The sequence below is a fragment of the Cryptomeria japonica genome, chromosome 11 (assembly GCF_030272615.1).
Source record: "Cryptomeria japonica chromosome 11, Sugi_1.0, whole genome shotgun sequence".
Classification (NCBI taxonomy): Eukaryota; Viridiplantae; Streptophyta; class Pinopsida; order Cupressales; family Cupressaceae; genus Cryptomeria; species Cryptomeria japonica.
The window spans coordinates 166,544,983-166,566,235 of NC_081415.1; the positions used below are offsets into that span (position 1 = coordinate 166,544,983).

Consider the following 21,253-nt stretch of genomic DNA (forward strand, 5'->3'; position numbering starts at 1 on the left):
TCCATCATCAATTAATCACATTTCCTCCATTCATCTAATCATCTACCATCTAAGATTGAAGACTCAACAAGAAACCATGCAAATTGCAAGAAAACGACATATTTCACCATTACTTCAATGAAAATGGAGTTTGTTTACAATCAATGGCAACAATTTCTTGCCTTGTCCTCCTATTCTACTCTAATTGCTATTCTATCAATTTCTAACTACTCTCTATCTACTAACTGCCTTCAACTATTTCTATATTATCTCTCTAATTATTTCTAATTAGCCTTTACAAATGAAATGCCTGGGCTTATATAGTGCCCACAATACAATTTGATGGCTTAGATCAATTCAAGATCAATGGCCAAGATTCAACAATGAAAACCCTAATTAGGGTTTGTTACAACCATTACATAACATTTAATGCTTGACCAATGACAAAATTGTATTGCTTGGACACATGTCCCCTCTAGAAAAATCGACCAATGGATAGCCGGGGTAGGTACATCAGAGTTTGTGCCACCTTCCATGAGTTAGGTACATTGAATCTGGACATGCTGAGGTGGACCACACTGACTGGAGGAGTGATGACTGGGATGCCACCTCATCTGACACTCGTAGGTTGCTAGATATTCAATTTGATGTCGTTGAGAGGCTATCTTTAATTAACTCTTGTTTTAACTCCTTTTGTCCTTGATGTGCAAGATGATGATGTACTTGGAACGCTGGATTGAAAGAGGTCGCCCATGTCCTGGCGAAGACCGTCCTGGCGAAGACCGTCCTTGATTTTCCTTGAAGAGATCTCCATTTGATGCCTACACAACATTTCAAAATTAGTACCATGATTTTGCAATACATAACATAAATTAGAGAGCAATTTTTTTAGGAAACTTAATGATAAGTCCTTTATTAATCAATTTCCTAAAAAAGAATTGAGCTATCAAAATTCAAAATTTAAGCTATGACGATCAATGAATAAAGCAATAAAAATAAATCGCCATACCTCAATAGAGAGCTAACTCTAGAATGCAAAAAAAAAGGAATTTGCCTAGGCAAAATTTGAAATAAGATGGTCTTCAACGTGATCTCCCTTCAAAATAGCAATTTCGCCACCTTTCAAGTTTTTGACGTGATCTTCAAGCCTTTGACAAGTTTGCTCAAATGGAAACTTCAAGTTCGCACCACCTTGCTTTGAAATAAAATTCGCCCCTTTGAATACAACTTCGCACTTCTCCCTTTGATCGCATTTGAATGATAAAATGGTGATGTAAAAATGAAATCTTTCACCCCCCTTATATAAGCGCTTACACCATCAATTCATTGAGGCCGACTTGGTAAAAATAAAGCAATTATAAACGATTTTTTAATAAATAAGAAAGGCCGACTTGGATTTATAGCGCTTGCAATCGATTTTTATATTAATTAATTAATTAATTATTAATGCCTTACGTTTTTAATTTGCAAATTTCGATTTTTATAAAGGCAAAAATAATTAATAAAAGATCAACGCCACATTAAATGCCAAATTAAATAGGATTTTCAATTTTTTATTGAACTTAGCATTTAAGGAAATTTGAATTTGTTTATTTGGCGCCAAAATTGCGAAAACAAAGGGACGTACCTCATCGCTCTGGTCCCTTGGAGAGGGACAGGAGCGATCCATGATTTTGTCTTGATTTTTGCATTTTTCACGTTCAACTCCTTCATCTCCACGTTCAACATTGATCATTATGATGAATCCTTCGAATTTGATCGTCTTACATGCGTTCATAAGTGCCCTTGGGTGTCCATCGCCCAGGTCCTTGTCCAAAGGACAGGAGCGATGTGAGTTTTTCACGTCCAATATGCATCTTTTATCTTCGATCTTTCATTGTGATGTTTTCCAAACGTCGTCCCTTGCCTTGCTTCGTTTTTGAAGGAACATGAGCGCCTTTGATAGGATCGCCCTGGTCCCTTGGAGAGGGACAGGAGCGATCTTCCTTTTGTGACCTTTATTTCACTTTGTCACCTTCCAAATTTATCTTCAACGGATTCGTAATGCGTCCTTCCATTCATCCATGCCTTGATATCGTCTGCAACTTGGCAAGAAAACCAATTATAATAAAAATCGCTCTGGTCCCTTCTTGAGGGACAGGAGCGAACTAGGCATTTTGGGTCCTTGCTGACGTTTCAAAATCTTCAATTTGTCTTCAATGAGTTCATTTCATCGTCTTCCTTGCCATCAAACATAAACTTGACTTGATCTTTGCCCAGATCGTACCTTATGAAGAATTTCGCTCTGGTCCTTCAGTGAGGGACAGGAGCGAATTTGACCCTCTAGGCAAAAACTTCATCATTTCGTTGTTTTTGATCAAGTCTGGATGCTCTATCATGCTCATTTCGTCCTTCACCATGCCTTTGATGTCTCGATTCGTCCAAACAAGGTCAGGAATGGCTCAACTAAGCATTTTCGCTCTGGTCCCTTGGTGAGGGACACGAGCGATTCGCCTTGGTCCCTTGGAGAGGGACAGGAGCGCTTTTCGCTCTGGACCCTTGGAGAAGGACAGGAGCGAAATTTGACTTTTCGCACTCTCTATCAGGATAATTTTTATGGAATATAACATTTAAGTATAAGATTCTTATACTTTAAGTTATATTCCATATATACTTTCAGGATGTTTGAGAGTGGTTTCAGACCTCCAGGAGTTATATTGCAAAATCTAGTTTTTGGAGGTTTTTTCACATTCCAGACTTAGCCAAATTTCAGGATCAGGACCTTACTCAAGCCGGACTTGCTATCCATGTGATCACCCCGACAGCACTCAAAAATGCAAAGGCTAATTAACAAAACCCTAAAAAACCTAAAGAACAAACCCTAAAAAGCAAAAAAAAAAATGGGTCCCCATTTGCAATGGGGCGATGTGTGAAAACGTCACAACAAGGACGTCTATCCTCTCTTGTGACATTCTAGACGTTATTCCCCTGGGGTTTGGCCTTTGGAATCCATTGCTATCAACTTCATTATCAGGCAGATTGGGTGCATTTCCAGCTACAGGCATATTTAATGTTTGTTCATATCTTCTTCCCTACTTGTCCGATGCTTATGCCATTTTGAGGAGATGATTTTATGAAGATATTGGACCTGTTGAAGACAAATTAATATTGCTGCAACACTATTCACGCGGGTACTATTCACGCGGGTACATTCACACAGTTACTATTCACGCGGGTACTATTCATGTCACTGTAGCAGCAAGATTGAAAATGATTGCTGGAGTATTATGTCAATAATGCTGGAATAATTAGTGAGTTGATAATCTGCCATGTATTTGATTTTATTAAAATCTGAAAATAACATCTTATCAGCAGTAGTTCAATTTTCAGTTTGCATATTATTGTAGTTTCATTCTTGTTCATATTCTGTGATTTCAATTCCATGTAAAACAAACCAACATTTCATTTCTGGGGCCATAAGGGAATTTAAAACATTAAACGGAGAAGTAAGGAGTTGGATGCAAACTGTTTGATAAAATTCCTAGCAGCAATTGTTATGGTTTTTGGGCATTCTGGGGTGTCCATTACAGTATCAACTTCTTTGGAAGATGGTGGCAACATGAAAGAATGTGGGCCAAATGGTACCATAATGCCTCTAGTAGGATCGCACTATCCTTTCTTGGGTAGAGAATGTGGCCTTTCCTTTTCTATGTAATTTTTAATGTTAACACTCTTTCAAGCTTTGATATTGGTAATGCATTTGTAGCTTCTGCAAGATAAGACTTCTCTAACCCGTTAATCTCCTTTATTCTGTTATGGTTTATTCATCTATGCTATTAGATTATCTGATTTATGCTTTCCGAACTGAATATGTTTATCAGATTGTAACATTGATCATGATTATGATATTGGCATTGGATAAAGATGGATTAGATCGACGACTTGCTTAACATAGTTAAGTGTCGATCTAAATGCTATTGGGCTAATAACCCGATAGCACAAGTAATGCTATTTGTTATTGGGTTTAGTTCATACCGATAAACATTTATAATCGGGCCATTAACAAAGCATCATAACTAACACTGTTTCAACCGAGTGTTTAAGTATTAAATGTTAGTTACCAAACATAACCGAAATCAGGATGTGCAATATGGAAAGACACCGATCAATAGGTGCCTTGATCGGTCATGTCTAAAAGACATGACCGGTCAAGACATCTATTGACCGGTCCTCTAAAACATATAAAGCCCGACATGAATCATTTGGAGAAGATATATAAAAATATTAATGATCTCTCTCCTTCAGCCTGCAACAAAACAATCAGATTATCAGACAATATAATCATATAAAATTCTCACATATATAATTTGTTCTTTTATTGCAATTGAATAAAACTTTACAGATATATACCATAATTTGTTGTTTTGCCAACTCTTCGATTTGGCTTTGGACAAACTCTTATTTCTAAGTTGGTCATAGTCCATAAGTGAACTTCCATCAACTATATGAGCTCTTATATTCAATCTCACACTGGTTACAATGCCAATGGAAACCCCTACCTCTAGGAAGTTGCTCAATCATGCATGATGTTGCCAAAGAGGAGATGTTGCATTGATTTTGAATGGCATCTTTAGCATTAGGGTAGCTAAACTAGAACTACAAGCCATTTGGTATGGATATAACAAAAAAAAAATGAAAAACATTACAACCCTATGTTGCATTAACTTGAGAAAAACCCCCAAAAAATCCCCCAAAAATAACCCCCTAATATGTAGAAAAGCTTTAGAAAAAGTTGAATTTTTTTTTTTTAAAAGGAAAAAAAACCTGATTATTTCTAAATTTAAATATACCTTTGATTGATAAACCTTGTAGGTGAAGCTCTCTCTCCTAGAGCACAATAGAATCCTTTTGTGAGGCATTAACCTTTGAAGAAATATCTAGCAATCTTTAAGAATTAAAAGACTAAAAGTGGCATCTCGGAGCAAAACACTGTTCTTGTTTCTTCTATTTGTCAAATGAGGGTAGAAATGAGTAACTATGGGCAAAAGGAGTGGAAAGGCATGCACTTTAGGGGAAAAATAGATTTGTAAAGTAAAAGCTATGTTGTTGGATTTGTGGGTTTGGGTTTGGAATCGGGTTCAGATTCGGCTCAAGTTCGACCTTGGGTTTGAACCCAAGTGCATATGCCAAACCTGGGCAAACCCAGTCGCTACCAGCACCGTCCTCAAAGTTGGTCCTTAACATTTGCTTATTCACATTATCTGGAAAATGCATTATTTATATTGCCTGACTTTATTTGCAGCCCTTTATTCAGAAAACAATATATATTTTGGATGTCATATTCTTGTGATCTTGTAAGTGGACTGGCTTTGCTATAGAAAGTGTCATAATTTGGATTGCATTTTTTAATAAACTGATGGCATGCTATTTCTATATTGATGTCTAAATCTTGATGATGGTTCCATTTCAAACACCTTTTGGGGTCTACTTGAGAGCTGAATTTGGTAATTACTTTATACAAGTGAAGACAAGCTATAAGTAGATTTTGTTGCCTCTATTGATTTTAAGATATTTTTTAATTTTTATTTTCTGCATCATATTGTTTACTTTTATGTAATTTCTAGAGTACTCTTTTGTAACTTCAGAAATGAAATCTTCTTTCTTTGCTTGATGCTTCTATTTAATATCAAAATGATCTAAAACGATCCATTCCACCATATTGAAGTATGCACTTATCTGATGAATAGTTTTCTAACTTGTATTTTCCTTTATTCTCTATATGCTGACATTCCCAAAATCACCCTGTTGTACCATGCATATATTCCATCTGCTAGTTGAAAACGATTTTGTCCATTTCTTCAAAGATATATTTTATAATTTTGATGTTTGTGTATGGGCGTGCTTGTACCTGTATCCAAGGGATTTTTTTGCCATAACTGCATACCTGAATCTGTATCTCGTAGCCGCTTCTGAATCTGAATCGGCACCTTGAGTAAAAGCAACCTATATGTTTGTAGCCTCGATGGCCTATGGGTCTGCCTGAAGGTTTGGTCCAGTTTTCCCAGGGTGCTTGGGTACTCTTGGTACCTGGGCTAACAACCTGGACCAATTTCTTTAATATGGCAATCTTTTCAGCAGAAATGGTAACTTTGGTTAAATGTATCCTGATAATAGTAGTGTTCTGGAAAATGTCGTGAATAAAACAAAAATGAATATTAATGCAAAATCCAAGTATAATGTTTCTTTAAAGGAAGGCTGTAATCTATAGTTAAGCTCCTATTTATTTTGTCTACCTATGATGTACTTATTAACTAACCATAATTGAATTTGTATGCCATTATGGTGTGGAATTCCATCAAGGTATGCCAACTAATTTAGATTTTTATTTCTATTTTTATAACCAAAAAATGAGCTATAGTTCACTTGAAGTTTTTGTATTTACGTCCAGATGATTTTGATCTGACAAAGTATTGAAGGCATTTATTACTGTTGTAAGAAATGACCAACTAGTTCTTTATTTCTGTACTTTGTTTATGGACAAGATCTGCTTACTGGGTATACAGAATTCTGATATTTAATACTTTTAATTGTTTTAAAATTGTTTTTATTGGCTTGCAGGGAAAGTACATGGTTACATATAGTCAAAAGTTTGCAAATATGCTATTCAACTCCATTATCTTACAGTCTTTGTTGATTTGGACTGTATCATTGGTTATAGGAGGAACTCCAGCTGTGATTTGTCTTTGTTTGGCCTGTTTTAGTATTTTTATTACATGGATCCTATCTATGAGCTTTTCTGCACTTGTTGCCCTTTGCTTGCCACATTTATGTTCATCACCTTTGCCCTATATAGCCAGTCCATGGTTATTAGTAGGCTTATTTGGTGCACCTGCATTGCTTGGGGCATTGTTTGGTCATCACATTGGATACATTACTCTGCAAAAGTATCTACTGCAACTGGAAATTAAAAAAAATGGCCTGGCTGGTAAGGACGGTGTCAGTAAAACACAAGTAGATTGTATCAGGTGGGAGGCTCAGAGGTGGTTGTTTAAAGCTGGCTTTGTTCAATGGCTGTTAATTTTGTTATTGGGAATGCGGTTTAAGGCAGGTTCTTCATACATTGCTTTCATTTGGCTTGTTTCACCATCGGTTGCATGTAAGTTTTTGACATTTAAGTCCTTTCCCTTATTTGAAGTAATGTTTAATACAGTATCTGATGGAAAGTAAACAAACAATTCCTTTTTTGTAATATGCATTGTTTTATGACCCTGGCAATCATTCATTCTATTCATTCTGGTTGACATAGATGGATTAATGGAAGCAACTTTGTCACCAATACGACCACCTAAAGAATTGAAGACTTCATCATTTTTTGTGGGTCATATAACTCCTATAGTGGTTACTGCTGGGGTACTTCTCCGCTTGATAGGCATATTGATTGGAGTTTTAGTTCGCTTTGACAGGTTTCTTTTTCTCTTTCATTTGTTTCTTTTGAATTCTGCACACCATTTATTTTTCAATGTTTAATCCATATCTTTCTCTCTCATTTGATGTAAAACAAATGGTTTAACCTACTGTGAAAAGTAAAAGGCAAAATTATCATTAAAATAATTAAGGTTTCAAGTTCAAGTTACAGGCCACTTATCTTGGATACTACCTTTGCAAATTGGGACTTAATATAAATATAAATCCATCTAGTTTGAGTGTGACGTTCACCTCCAGTTCAAAAAAGTAAGGTTTCAAGTTCAAGTTACAGGCAACTTATCTTGGATACTACCATTGCAAATTGGGACTTAATATAAACATAAAACCATCTAGTTTGAGTGTGAAGTTCACTTCCAGTTCAAGACACTGATAAACTAAGTTCCAAATTATACTTCTGTAATGCTTGCAGAGTTCAAACTGAAATTTGGAATCCTAAAAACCAAATGCCAATATAGCGATACATTATTCTGTATATCAAGAAATTGGAAGAATCTAGTCTTATCATTTAGTAACATCTACAAACCAGGAAAGAGCAGCATCATATGCATCAGAAGCTATCACCTATCACAATTTACGGACTATAGAACAGTGGGCAACCAGCCATTTGGTGGTCGAATAAAAACAATGGTAAAGTGATCAACTCTTCAATAAAAAAAAGCCGAAGAAACATGGTATGAACGTCCATGCACTCTTGCTATTTGTCACAAGGATGTTTCAGCTGACTGAGTTGGTCAACGTTGTTAAAGTTCAACATTTATATTTTATAGCTAACCAAATGAAATTTGTATTATTTCTATTTATCTATGTCTTCTCTGAATATATCTATGCTCTGATCCAGGTGCGGAAATCTCTTTCCTTGCTTATGGTGTATACGAAGAGAGCACATACATATAAACATATTATGGTCAAACTTGAGACTAAACAGAACCTTGCCAATCCACCTATATTAAAGGCAACAATGTTAAGTTGTAAACTTGTTATGTACATTCAGAGACATACACCTTATATCTGCTTTTAAAGAAGAAATCATTATATAATCCGCTCATTTCCAACAGTGTTCATTTTGTAAATATAATATTTAGCATTTGCATTTTGTGATTTAAAGTTGATTCTGCTTAAACTTTTTACTATTTAGTTGAGGTTTTCTGGAAAGCTCTTATCACACAAATACAGCAATTTCTTGTTTGGTATTCAAAGACAGTGTTGTTGAAGTAATTTTGTCTTCTTGTGTGCTTGGTTTTATTTCATTGACCTACAAGATCAACTAATATGTTTAACGGAAGATAAACTACCTTAGGAGTTGGATTTAAATAGTTTTGGAAAAAAGGAAGTTTCATGTTGAATTTCATTAACATTTTCATGAAAACTTTCAAATAAATGCATGATATGCCAGAATTTTGCAATGGATTCAGAAGAATATTTTTGTGACAATTGCTTTTTTGGATTTTCCTTGTACCTACAGAAATCCAGGTAACAGCCCAGAATGGCTTGGAAGTCTTATTATTGCCATGCTGATTGCAGCCATTGTCTGTGTGCTGCTTGTGTATCTTCTTCCATATGCGCATTGTTCAGGTCATAACTTTTTCTTTACCATCTGTGTAACCTTGCCAAGGAGCAGTTTGTTTATGTTTTCCGACATGCCAATGTTTCTTACTGTATGCACAAAAAGTAAATAACACAAAATTGAGTGACACTAATTATTAGTTCTATTTTTTCAATGTAATCAAATTATCAAAGGTGATGTATTTGTGTAAATACCCTTACTTGAGTTAGAATGTCTGTTGATGTGTTTTTTATGCACCTCGAACACAGAATAAAATACCAAGGTATTCTATTCTCTCTTGAACAAAGAAACCTCATATGCTATACAATGTGATCAAATGAGATGACTCCAAGGTTTACAATGCAAACTATGTGACTTAAATGTTTGGGATAGACTTAGTGAAATTGATGTGATTTTGCTGGAATAACAAGGGGACTTATGCATTTGAATACCTGGAACGTGGGATTAACTAATCTTTTGAAAATACAAGGAAAAAGGAAAGGGTTAAGAGATCCTATGGTAATCCTAAGAACAATGATGGCAATGGATGATAATTAGATAGACAAATTCCTTCAAATCAAGCCTTGCTTCGCTATGATGACAACAACTACACAAGACTGATGCAATCTTCTAAGGAAATGGAATATTCACACTGCAAATACATCACTCAATTACCCAATGCTGGCGCTGTTGATACATAATAGCTTCGGTAATATAAATGATTGAATGAGAGATAAATGAAGTCTCCCATTCAATAATCTATCTCATCGATAGATAATTTCAGATCTCACTGATTATTCCTTTATCTGATATTTATGTTATAATTGCTCTCCTTATTATGTTACAGCATCTATCAATTATGTTACTCATGCAAACTGCTGATTAAATTAAGTGCAAACTATTAAACTGATAAACCGATAATGATCGGGTTTTGTTCTAACCCCCCAATTCATTATTGGGTTACCATTTTAATAGCCACTGAATTTACATAATGATCGGGCTTGATGAATTAAATGGTTATCGGGCTTAATGCATTACCACCGACTAACTAATGTTATCGGGTTAAATGAATTGCTAACCGACTAACTTAAGTTATCAGGCTTAAACCATTTTAATTGCCACCGTATATATTAATCGGGCTTAAACCAAACATTGCCACTGATTAATATTGATCGAGTTTTATCAAACATTGCCACTGATTACCATCGGCCTTGTTATGTTGTATATTGACAACCAAAATGATATCGGTTCATTTGCATATGTTATGGCACCGATTAGCAATCGGTTATGGAGGGACACGACCAAGGGGTATCTTGGTTGGTCATGTCCAAAGGACATGATCGATCAAGGTACCACTTGATCGGTCCCCTCCATGATATATATACTCCGATTAAATGTTGTGGAGAGCACATAGAAAACATTAATGCTCTCTCTCCACCTGCAACAAAGAAAAGAAATCAGATTTATTATATTGTGAAATAACATATACTTGAAAAGAAAAATTACATTGAATACAACTTGCTCTTTGAATTGAAAATTGAAATACATTTACAGGCGCAACTTGAACTAGTATCCACAATTGAACTTAGCAATCCACAATTGAACTTAGCACAATGATTAGGCTCAGGCTAACTTTACACTGTAGCTTAGAATCAACAAACTACAAAAAGTATGGACCGCAAAATTCAGCACAATATCTTCATAAGCATCCATCATGATCAATGAATTTTAATTAATTTTGATAAGTAACAAGAAACCATGCAACATGAAGAAACAACACATTGAGATCCACCATACTTCAATGAAAATCTTGTATTAGATTCCACAAGTCTTAGCAGCAATTCCTTCTTTCCTTCTTCTCCTCTACTTCTACTTCTACAAACTGTCTACTATTTTGTTCTTTCAGCTTTTTGACTTGTATAACAGCCCACCTTTGTGTGTATGTTAAGACAGGTTTCATCACTTCATCCAATTCGGTGACTTCCATTTTGTTCTAGTTAAATTGTACATCCTTTCCCTTTTCTTGTTCAAAGGCACCTTCCATCATCTTGCACCTGATCTGGAATGGGAAACAGCCTGCAAGTCCTTATGACATCAATGGGCAGCCACGAAAACATCTTTATCCTAACTTTAAAGTTTAGCATTCATCCAGTAGTCCTCAAGTTGCGGTTTATGTTTATGCCTGCTTCCATTGATCCTCCTTATGTTATCATATGGATCAAAGTTTGTTCGTAGTGGATAGATAACAAGAGGATAAAACTTCAGCTCTTCTTCTGATTTTTCAGCAGCTTGTATTGATGGGCACATCTCCACTGATTGTCCAATAGCAATTGGAAAAGATATCCCGGCCTTGTGTCTATTCTTTTGGATTTTTTCATACGTAACCAATTGCTTGAAGAGCTCTAATAACACCATTTTATCAGTTGGGAACCTTGGAAACTTGTATGGTGAGGATGAACACCCTTACACTCTTATGGTGAGGATGAACACCCTTACACTCTTATGGTGAGGATGAACACCCTTGAACTCTTATGCATGTGAACTCGGGGTATTGGATGAACCTAACTCCATACTTTATCACTATATCTTTCGCTAGCTGAGACAACCTTTGTTGAATACCGCCTTGTAAGGTCCTTACTATATGCATTGAAAAGGCATCGTTGAGTCTCCTAAAGTGTGCCTTGTTGTGGAAGTGCAATTGTGGATAGCATTCACATACCCTTATTTCTCCTTCATTGTTTCCGACTGGGCCTCGGTATGTCAATCCTTTGTATCTATAGGCTCTTGCTAATGAGTAGACAACATACAAGCTCATGTAGAATTGCCTGGAATGATGGAGTCTTTTCAATTGTTGATCAATATTGTTACTTATGACTCTTGCCTAGGTGACCATTTCATCATCAATTGTCATTGCTTCCACGTAGGAGAACATCCAAGTCTCAAAGTATGATGCTTGAGGACTCCCTGTGATTTGATTTAGCAATGTGATCAAATCTCCATATTCTTCCTTAAAGTCTGATCAGTGGAGTCTCTTAGGCATCTTGGAGTGATGTGGACTAGGCTTGGATATCCAATACTTGATGATTTCCAAGCATTTCTCGGGGTCTTCATCATATACCATATGTTCACCTCCTTTATTTTTGTAGACCGTATTGTTGTAATAAGGTATATCAAATGCTTCATGGATGGTTGCCTTTGATAGGTATGCCAATATCTTGTCATTAGGAGCCACTATTTGCCTTTGTTAATTTTAACACTTTCAGATTGATATAAACTCAGAATTTATATTTAGTTTCTAATTAGTTTGATTAACTGAAAGAAATTGGAATTAATGACAACATATAAATGAACAAATTGAGAACAAGACACAGTTACCCTGGGAAAACCTCCTAGGAGGAAAAACCCAGCCAGAAAAGATCCTCAGATCTGATTATGGATTATAGTTATGCAATCATTACAACACTTATCTCATGTATTTGTAGGAACAGATGTTGCTGTCACAAGAAGTATGGCAGATTGAGGTGGCTGCCTTCAATATTAGCTTGCTGTCACATGAGTGGTGGTTGCTGCCATTCTGCTGCTCCTTTAACCTAGATTGCAGACCTTCAAGGAATTCGCTGTGTATTCACTGAGTTCGCTGACTCCTAATGATGGATTTTGCACCTCCAATGGCAGATGTAAATTGCTGTAAGTGCAGATGTAATATGTCTCCCTGAAGTTCGCATTAGGCAGGCATGTATATTTCGCATGAAAGAAAAAACTGTAATGAGTGAATAACAATGAGGTTTTACATTTACTTATATGTGGAGCGAAACCTTTAGATAGGTCGGCTTTTCCTTATAATTAACTTTAATTATAATTTTCCTTTTTAGCAATTGCCTTGTGAATAGGGTCGGTCCTATTTATCAACATGTTGAGTGTGAGGTTTAAGTTGTGAGGCGTGAGGTTTAATGTTGCCGTGAGGTATAGGGCTCTGCCCTACACGTTTGAGGAAAGGGGCCAGCCCTTTTGGGCAGATTCCAATAATGCCCAAGGCAATTGGAATCCGCCATTCCCTAATTAACATCAACAGCCTTGACTCAGCCTTGTAATGGTTTGCACACTCAACTATTAGCTCATTGCATTGAATAGCCGGAGCGAAGCCAGCTGCTTGTACTATGCCATTGTTGATCATCTTTCTTGACACACCGGAAGGATTACTCCTATAGAGAGGTCCTCGGAACTTCTCCATATTAAACTTCCCAAGATTGATATCTCCAACATTTGGCCATTGCGAGACGATCCTTGATTCCGGTAACACACCTTTTGAGTCTTCCTTGATTTGTGCTTGCCTAGATTCTCCTCCGGTCTTTGGGACTGCCATCTACCTCCTGCAAGTAAAACACCTTAAGTCACTTGGATGAAGGGATACTGATGTAGATAATGTCAAAAGATCTGATAGGAAAGAGGGCAATTGAATCTGAAAATCTGAAAATTAACATAAAATCTGATTGCTATTCTGATTTCCAGCCTTAAATTCATACCCTTGCCCTTCATCAAACTCAGATTTCACTTAACAATTATTATGCTAATGTAATTTCAACAATAATAAAGATAAAATCTAATTCTGAAAATCTGAAAGTGAATTACCCTAGGGTAATTTTTTAGTGCTCAAAACACTATATATGTCTGATCCAAACCTGCCCTTACAGAAGTTGACCTGAATCAGGTAGAAAATCAGACCTTTTTCTGATTTTGATTAATGATTATGTCCAAATTTGCACTCTTAGGGTTTGAAGATGATGCTGCTCAGGTCTGTAGGTCGAATTTCAACTGATTGAATGATTTTTCCAAGTCTGAGGTTGCTCAGTAATTCGCTCTCAGTGGTGGTTAAATTCGCCTTAATGCTGTTTGTTAGATTGGAATTGGTTGATATTGCTCTTGGTGGCTGATCAAATTTGTTGATATTGCTTGAATTTCGCTCTTATTGCTTGATCAAATGTGCCCTAATGCTGCTGATTGAATTTCATCTCTGCTCTGATTTTTTCTTGTTCTGATTTGAAATCGAATTGGATTGATGAGCAAATGAAATTCTCATCAATCATATTAGGCGTTTGCAATTTAGGTCATGACCTTTGGTGTTTTGTTTCCCAAGGAAGGACGACCTTTCCTATTCTTTTTTAAAATTTGAAATTAAAATATTTTATCTTCAAAGGGCCAGACCTATTTGGAGGTTGCATCAACCTTTTCATCCCATCTTCAAGTTGTGGATTTAGGCTGGTTGTGGATTTTCTTAAGTCAAGGATAAAGTTGATTACATCAGCTCTCACTTATTTTCATCATTTAAAGCACTTTTTAAATTTTGAAGATCCCAGGATAAATTAGATTAATGCAATTCTCATTCCACATAGCCTTCAAGATCTCCAAGTCGTGGATTTCATCAAGTGAAGGATAAAAATGAAGGCTAAGTTGATTTGAGCCGAACTCCTCTTGTCTGAGCCCCTCTGAGCATTGAGTCACCAAAATCATGCATCTTGAAAAATTGATCAACTCCACTTGAGCATTGAGTCACTAATTTTGTGGATTTGTGAAGGTCATGGATAGATTGATGATTCCACCTCTCGCCTATCTTGAGCATTGAGCCTTTCAAGTTGTTGATTTGAGCAAGTTGTGGACAAATCTCTTCACCTCACCTCAAGGTCGTGGATTTCACCCAGTTGTGGATTTGATGAGGTCATGGATTCGAGGAAGTCGTGGATTTATCTACTTCATGGAATTTTAGTTTCATCCACACTTCACCTCATCATGATGTCAATTTTGCCTTTGCTGAGGATTTTATCCTTGAATTTCCCAACTGGTACTCCACTATCCATCTCTCATCCTCACTTATAATCTCTTTGACATCCACTTAGGCTTGATCAATACTCCCTTCATCATCCTTCCTTTAAGATACAGGTTTGCTTCAGGATTATTCAATCACCCCAAGCATCCATCACATAATTCATGCCTTGACGTAGCCATTTCTTGCCTGAAGGTTGGATTGTGAAGCCTTGCTCAATGAAGCTCTTGACTCCTATCTACCAGTTAAGCACTAAAGCTGAATGAGCTTTAAACTAGACTAAAGAGAGATCTGATTGTTGCTCAACTACCTGAGAATCCTAAGACTTGTTCCACCTTGGACTAGCAAAACCAAACCCTCTCATAAGTAATGGCTAAAGACTCGAACTATTGCCAAGCTTGAAGACAACTGACACCTAACGCTAAGCGAAAATTGGGGGTCCTCATTGCAATGGGGGGATGTGTGAAAATGTCACAACAATGTCTTTTATGGATGAAAATGAATTTCACTTGGTTGGGCATAGATCCTTCCCTAAGGCATTACATTGGTTTTATTCCAAGTTATCAATCTTGGTACTGGTTCAATTTCAGAAAAACCTCAGGGTTGAGTTTGTTTTGGGTTCACCCATACAAAAACATACAAATACATATTTGGTATTTCCTAATATTTTAATATAAAATGACTTAGGCATTATTAATAAAGTTAATATATGACTGAATGAGGATATGGCATGAAATAGCCAATCTTCCACAGTACGGCATTTACAAACTCCCATATGAGTTTCCTTTCCTGTTTCATCTGATTTAAAACAATAAAAGAATGACATATACGAATTGCTGAAATACTGATCCAATATTAATACAAAACTGAATTAAAGCAGACTGTGCACACTTATGTATTAACAGTAAAACAGTAAATCTATATTTACAAGAAATGCACTTAAAATTTCAGGAAGACGGAGAGATTGGGAGAGGAGGATAATGTCTGTCTCAATTGTTTACCTACTGATCCATGTAAGATCAGTAGGCCAGTAGGGCACATGACTGCTATTGCGCCTGGGACTGGCAATTAATAAGCCTCTCTATGATCTAATACTTCCTCGGTTCAATAACCTTAGGGGTGGGACAAGTTATGAATTGCGGGGATAAGACCCACACCACTGATAGTAAGCCAAAGGGGCATGATGACTGCCTTTGGATCCAGAGTGGGATGGATGGGCTAACAGGATCATTCCCTGTGCTACCAATTATGGTTATTTAAGGAAAATGTTATAAACCATATAAGTTATGATTGAATAAATCTGGTTTCTGCTGCCTATGTATAATCTGTTAAAAAAGTAATTTTCTGTATGTTTTAATATGATTTTCTTTTCAATATGAACAATGACTTCATTTCTGATTTATTTTTTCTATCTATATTCCAGGCAAACATATTTATACCTATATAACTAGTAAGGGACATTACAAGTGGTATTAGAGCATATCTCCTGCCACACTGTAGAAATTGTTAATGCATAGACGTAGTAGTAAAATGAGTGACCAACTGAGCAATGCCATTAGGGCATTCATGGAGCAAAATGAGAAAACCAATTAGTTGATCCTACAAACACTCCAAACCCTAAGCAACAATAATTCTAGAGCTACCTAAAATAATGGGAAGGACACCAACTCTCATCATTCCGAAAATAATCAAGGGAATGATAGTGCAAATACAAGGCCCACAAAACCATTCTTTTTACCAAGAGAGGAGTTCGGGGAAGAAGAAAATCATTCCCCTTTGGTAATGTAGATGAGATATTAAGAGCATATACAAACTTAGACCCAGAACTAAAAGCAAATGTGTCATTTAGAGACTAACATGATGTAATGTCCCCTACTAGGTTTAGGAAAGTTTTAACCAGAATTAATCCATCTTAACATACTTATGACTTAAACTACATTGACTAGGAGACATAATTATTAACCTGAATTCAAACAGTGATAACATAATCTTCTTCCTGATATGGAATTGATAATTCAATCAGATTTATAATCTTACATTTATTTGTTCATTCAAATTACTGTTTTTGTATATTGTTCAGAACTTCAGATAGTATTACACTATATGTTTTACTACAGAATAGTTCTTTATAAAATATTAGTTGACTAATCAACCTTTGTATATATACATATAAAATAAATAAATCAGATTGTATTCCCTATAATATAAATTACTAACACTACCCATTTACTAAGTCACTAATCATTATTCCACTTAGTAACTGAAGTGGCAGACAGATCTGATGTGTGTCAGATCTGGTCTGCCACAGTATGTGAAATTGTTAAGTATGAATGCCTTAATATTAGTATTATTGTAGTTTATATTAATAATAAGTATGAATGCCTTAATATTAGTATTATTGTAGTTTATGTTAATATTATTAATATTATATTCTGCATACAACATTATCGGGCTACGTATATTAAGCATTCATATTAGGCACATCACTACCCTCAAGAACAAATATGTTACTGCCTGTAACTTAATAACAGTCCTGAACTAATGTGATTCATGGTAGTCCAAAATGGAATGATTACTTCAAATCAGAGATTATATAGGTATGAAGATAATACGGTGAAATAGATATTACCTGCAATTGTTATGATTCTGGTTCCTTGTTTGATACTCACAAGAATATGTCCAATGGCTGTCTGGTATTAAGCTGGTTCAATGGGAATTGCTGATGAGATAGCCCCGATGCTTAAGAATTTTCCTTCTATTCAGATTGTCCTTTTTTTTCCTGTCTCTGTTTTCTACTTCCTTTCTTTATATCTTTCTTATGACTTTTCATAGAAAGGTTGTGTGCCTTTATTTTTCCGTTAACAGATTATTTATTTTGATTGCACCTCATTATTAATCGTATTTTGAAGAGGCTTATAATATTTTAGTACGAATCATATTCTTCTTGTTAACCTTTAACACCGATTGCCATCTTTCGATCCAACATTCCTTTTGATCAATATAATTAATTATACTCACAAACGTTTCGTGACCAATGATTATGATTATGGATAAAGAGTTCATGAAACCGGCCATCTTCAACACATACTACTTACGTATTATTTGAATGACTATCTGCTACATACTACGTATTAGCATTGACTAGGGATATGTTCTGCGATCTACCAAAAAACCACAACCTGTCATTTAGTGTCTTTGAAAAACGGTCTGCCACAGTATCCATCCACAGGTGTATAAATACGATCTGTTGAGTGTGATGTAAATACTTTCGTACGACATCTTATTTAGCATGTAATCATGATGTATGAGGTATCGAGTCTTGCTATAGTATGAACTATGAAGGATCTGCTGCCACTTCTAATCAGCCACATTGCTGATGTATATTACTGTATTACTGTATTAAATAATAATATTTAATAAATAAATAAATTTCAAATAATTATTCGTTGGTAATTAATATATTAATTAATAATAATAATTGTTTCATTTAGGATAGAGCAATCAAGGAGGGGACATGACAGTCCGCGCTTCCCGAAATTGCTTGTCCGCAAGCAATTGACAATTTTCTCATAGAGTCATCTCTTAATAAAAACAAAAAGTATATATATGAATATATGAGGCATACATGAAGTATAATACGTGTAAAATAATGAGGCATGAAGCTTGAATACATTTAATAGACATGAATAGATGCAAGGAATGAAGCATGAGGCATTAGAGTATGTAAGACATGTTGGGTATGAAGTAATACACACGAAGTCATGTAAATACATGCAAGGCTTGAACTATACATGTGTGTTGTGAAGCATAAACACATGGAAGGTATGAAGTAGTTCATACAAAGGTGCAAAGCATACATATAAAATGCAAATGGAGTAAATATGTGGAAAACACTTAATGCAAGCATACAATATGTCCAGTATGAATCACATGGCTTGCATACATAAGACATGAGTCATACACCTGAACACATAAAAGCATGAGGTATATGGAAGCACATAAGTAAGGCATGAATCATACATATGAATACATTCAAAGTGTGCAGCATATGTAATACACGTGAATACAATTAAGACATGCAACATACTTGTGAACACATGTAGTGCATAAAGTATAAAGTATACACTTGAATTTGCTTAAGTAGCATGGAGTTTACATAGGAATTTACTTAATTCAGGAACTGGATGCACATAGCGCATATAAATTCACTTAAGTCATAAGGCATACAAAGCATGGAACATAAACATAAACACACGTATGAATCATATATGGAAATATATGTGAATCATCCACAAGAATACATTGAAAGCATGAATAAAACTGGTAGACATAGAAATGCATGTAAGATATGAAGTAATAAATACATGTTAGACACAGAAGCATGAAGCAATTCACTTAAATACACATTAGACATGTGCAAAAATCATGATGTATGAAGTAGAACACATGTAAGTATGGAGTAACATACATAAGGCATGGAGCATAGATGTATGGCATGGAGCATTCACGTAAGCACAAAGTAATATGCAAATACATTCAGGCATGAAGTATGTACATAAGACATATAAGGCTTGAAGTAGTACACAAATACACATAAGGTACAAAGTTTGTATAAGGAAGGCTCTCATGGAGTGAACACACTAAAGACACATCATTCATAAGGCACACACAAAGACACAAGGCATATTTGTGGAAAGCATATGAAGCAAACACATGAATGTAAGACAACATTGAGCATTCTCATAAACATCCATACATAACACCCATAATTAAATGTTAAAATATTATCAAATATTGTGAATAGTTGTTAATCAATTGTATGCTTAGCTCACATAGATTGCATGAGTCTCCTATTTCTCATTCTCATCTACCTTACAAGATGGTAGATTTATTGTGCCAAGGGCACATGACACAATCTACATGCAGCTCCCGCAAGGTTTTCTACCCATTTGGGACATTATCGTCATGTGACCGGTTTACTCTACCTCTCCCCTCCACTCACTCCCTATCTCTGTACGTATTAGAGAAAGGAGAAGAGTTGAATCCCTAAAATTTATGGAATCACGATAATATAGAAAATTCATAATTATCTGCAAGTATACATGAAACATCTATCTAAGAGAATACATAATGCACATGAATACACTTAAGGCAATAAGTGCACACATGAAACATAAGGTATACACATTGGGCATATAGAATACGCATGAATATACTCAAGGCAAGTTGCATTCACATGAAAACACATGGAGTATAAACTTTACATGTAGGGCACATAAAAATGAGCAAAGCATTATGCATATATGTAGGTAGTCACAAACATGTAGAACATGAAACATATAGATTGCAAAGCATGCATATGCATATGGCTGAGTCATACACATGAAAACAGTTACGACATAGTCATACATATGAATACACATAAGGTGTGAATCACCCATATGAATACACATAAAGCATTTAGGACATTGAGCATACATACAAATAGATGAGCATTCTTTCAAGGTATACAAGTATTTTTTTAAAGCGTATGAAACAAATGCTCATTGAATAGTTGCAAGTCATGAATTATAAATGCACATAAGGCATGAAGTTCATGAATACACATCAAGCACGTAAAGCATGAAACAATACACTCGAATACACGCTAGCAGGCATTGAGCATACATAAGAAATGTCTTCATGGAGTAAACAAGTGTGAGGCAAACACAAGTACACATATGAAGAGTACACTTAGAGCAAGCATGTAGTTTAAAGAACATTGGATTGATTCACGTTTTCCAATCAATTCATATCTTTGGAACTATTCTAGATCAACCAAAAGTAGAACCAGAATGATTTACTTCCCATAGATACATGAGACTCCTCTTCCCTATTCTGCTAAACCTTACAAGATGGTAGATTTACTGTGCCAAGAGCACATGACACAGTCTACATGTGGCTCCCGCAAGGATTTCTACCTATCTTGGGACATTTCGCCATGTGACTAATTTACTCTGCCTTTCCCCCACTCACTCCCTATCTTTGCAAGTATTAGAGAAAGAAGAATGAGGTCACTGTAATCTATGGGTTAGCATAAGAATTGATATGGTATTATCTGAATTAAATTGTCAACTATTCACTTAGTACTTAATTATCTGTTACGTGAATTATTAAGGTAGTAAATTTGATCATTAGTAAGTTCATTGCTTAATTAATATGTGAACTTCTATTGCAGTCATACCTTTAACAGTATATCCATATACCAATTAGTTGCCAATATCCGATCCTCTGATACAATTTGACCACAATATTAATTTTATGCTATCCTTATTCCTCTTTGTCAATTAGTATGATTCAATGATTCATCTTTTACCCTACAGGATGGCAGGATCATGCTCTGATACCACTTGTAATGTCCCCTACTAGGTTTAGGAAAGTTTTAACCAGAATTAATCCATCTTAACATA

The 21,253-nt window shown here is 35.6% G+C and overlaps 1 protein-coding gene across 3 annotated transcripts in view; it reads left to right on the forward strand.

Moving 5' to 3' along the window:
* Positions 1-21,253, forward strand: part of LOC131032482 (uncharacterized) — a 227,653-nt gene that overhangs the window by 114,625 nt on the left and 91,775 nt on the right. For all 3 annotated transcript variants that reach the window (XM_057963474.2, XM_057963475.2, XM_057963476.2), the window contains 3 exons: positions 6,577-7,114; positions 7,265-7,421; positions 8,906-9,015. In XM_057963474.2, coding sequence (XP_057819457.2) covers positions 6,577-7,114; positions 7,265-7,421; positions 8,906-9,015 — 805 coding nt within the window. The remainder of the gene's footprint in view (positions 1-6,576; positions 7,115-7,264; positions 7,422-8,905; positions 9,016-21,253) is intronic.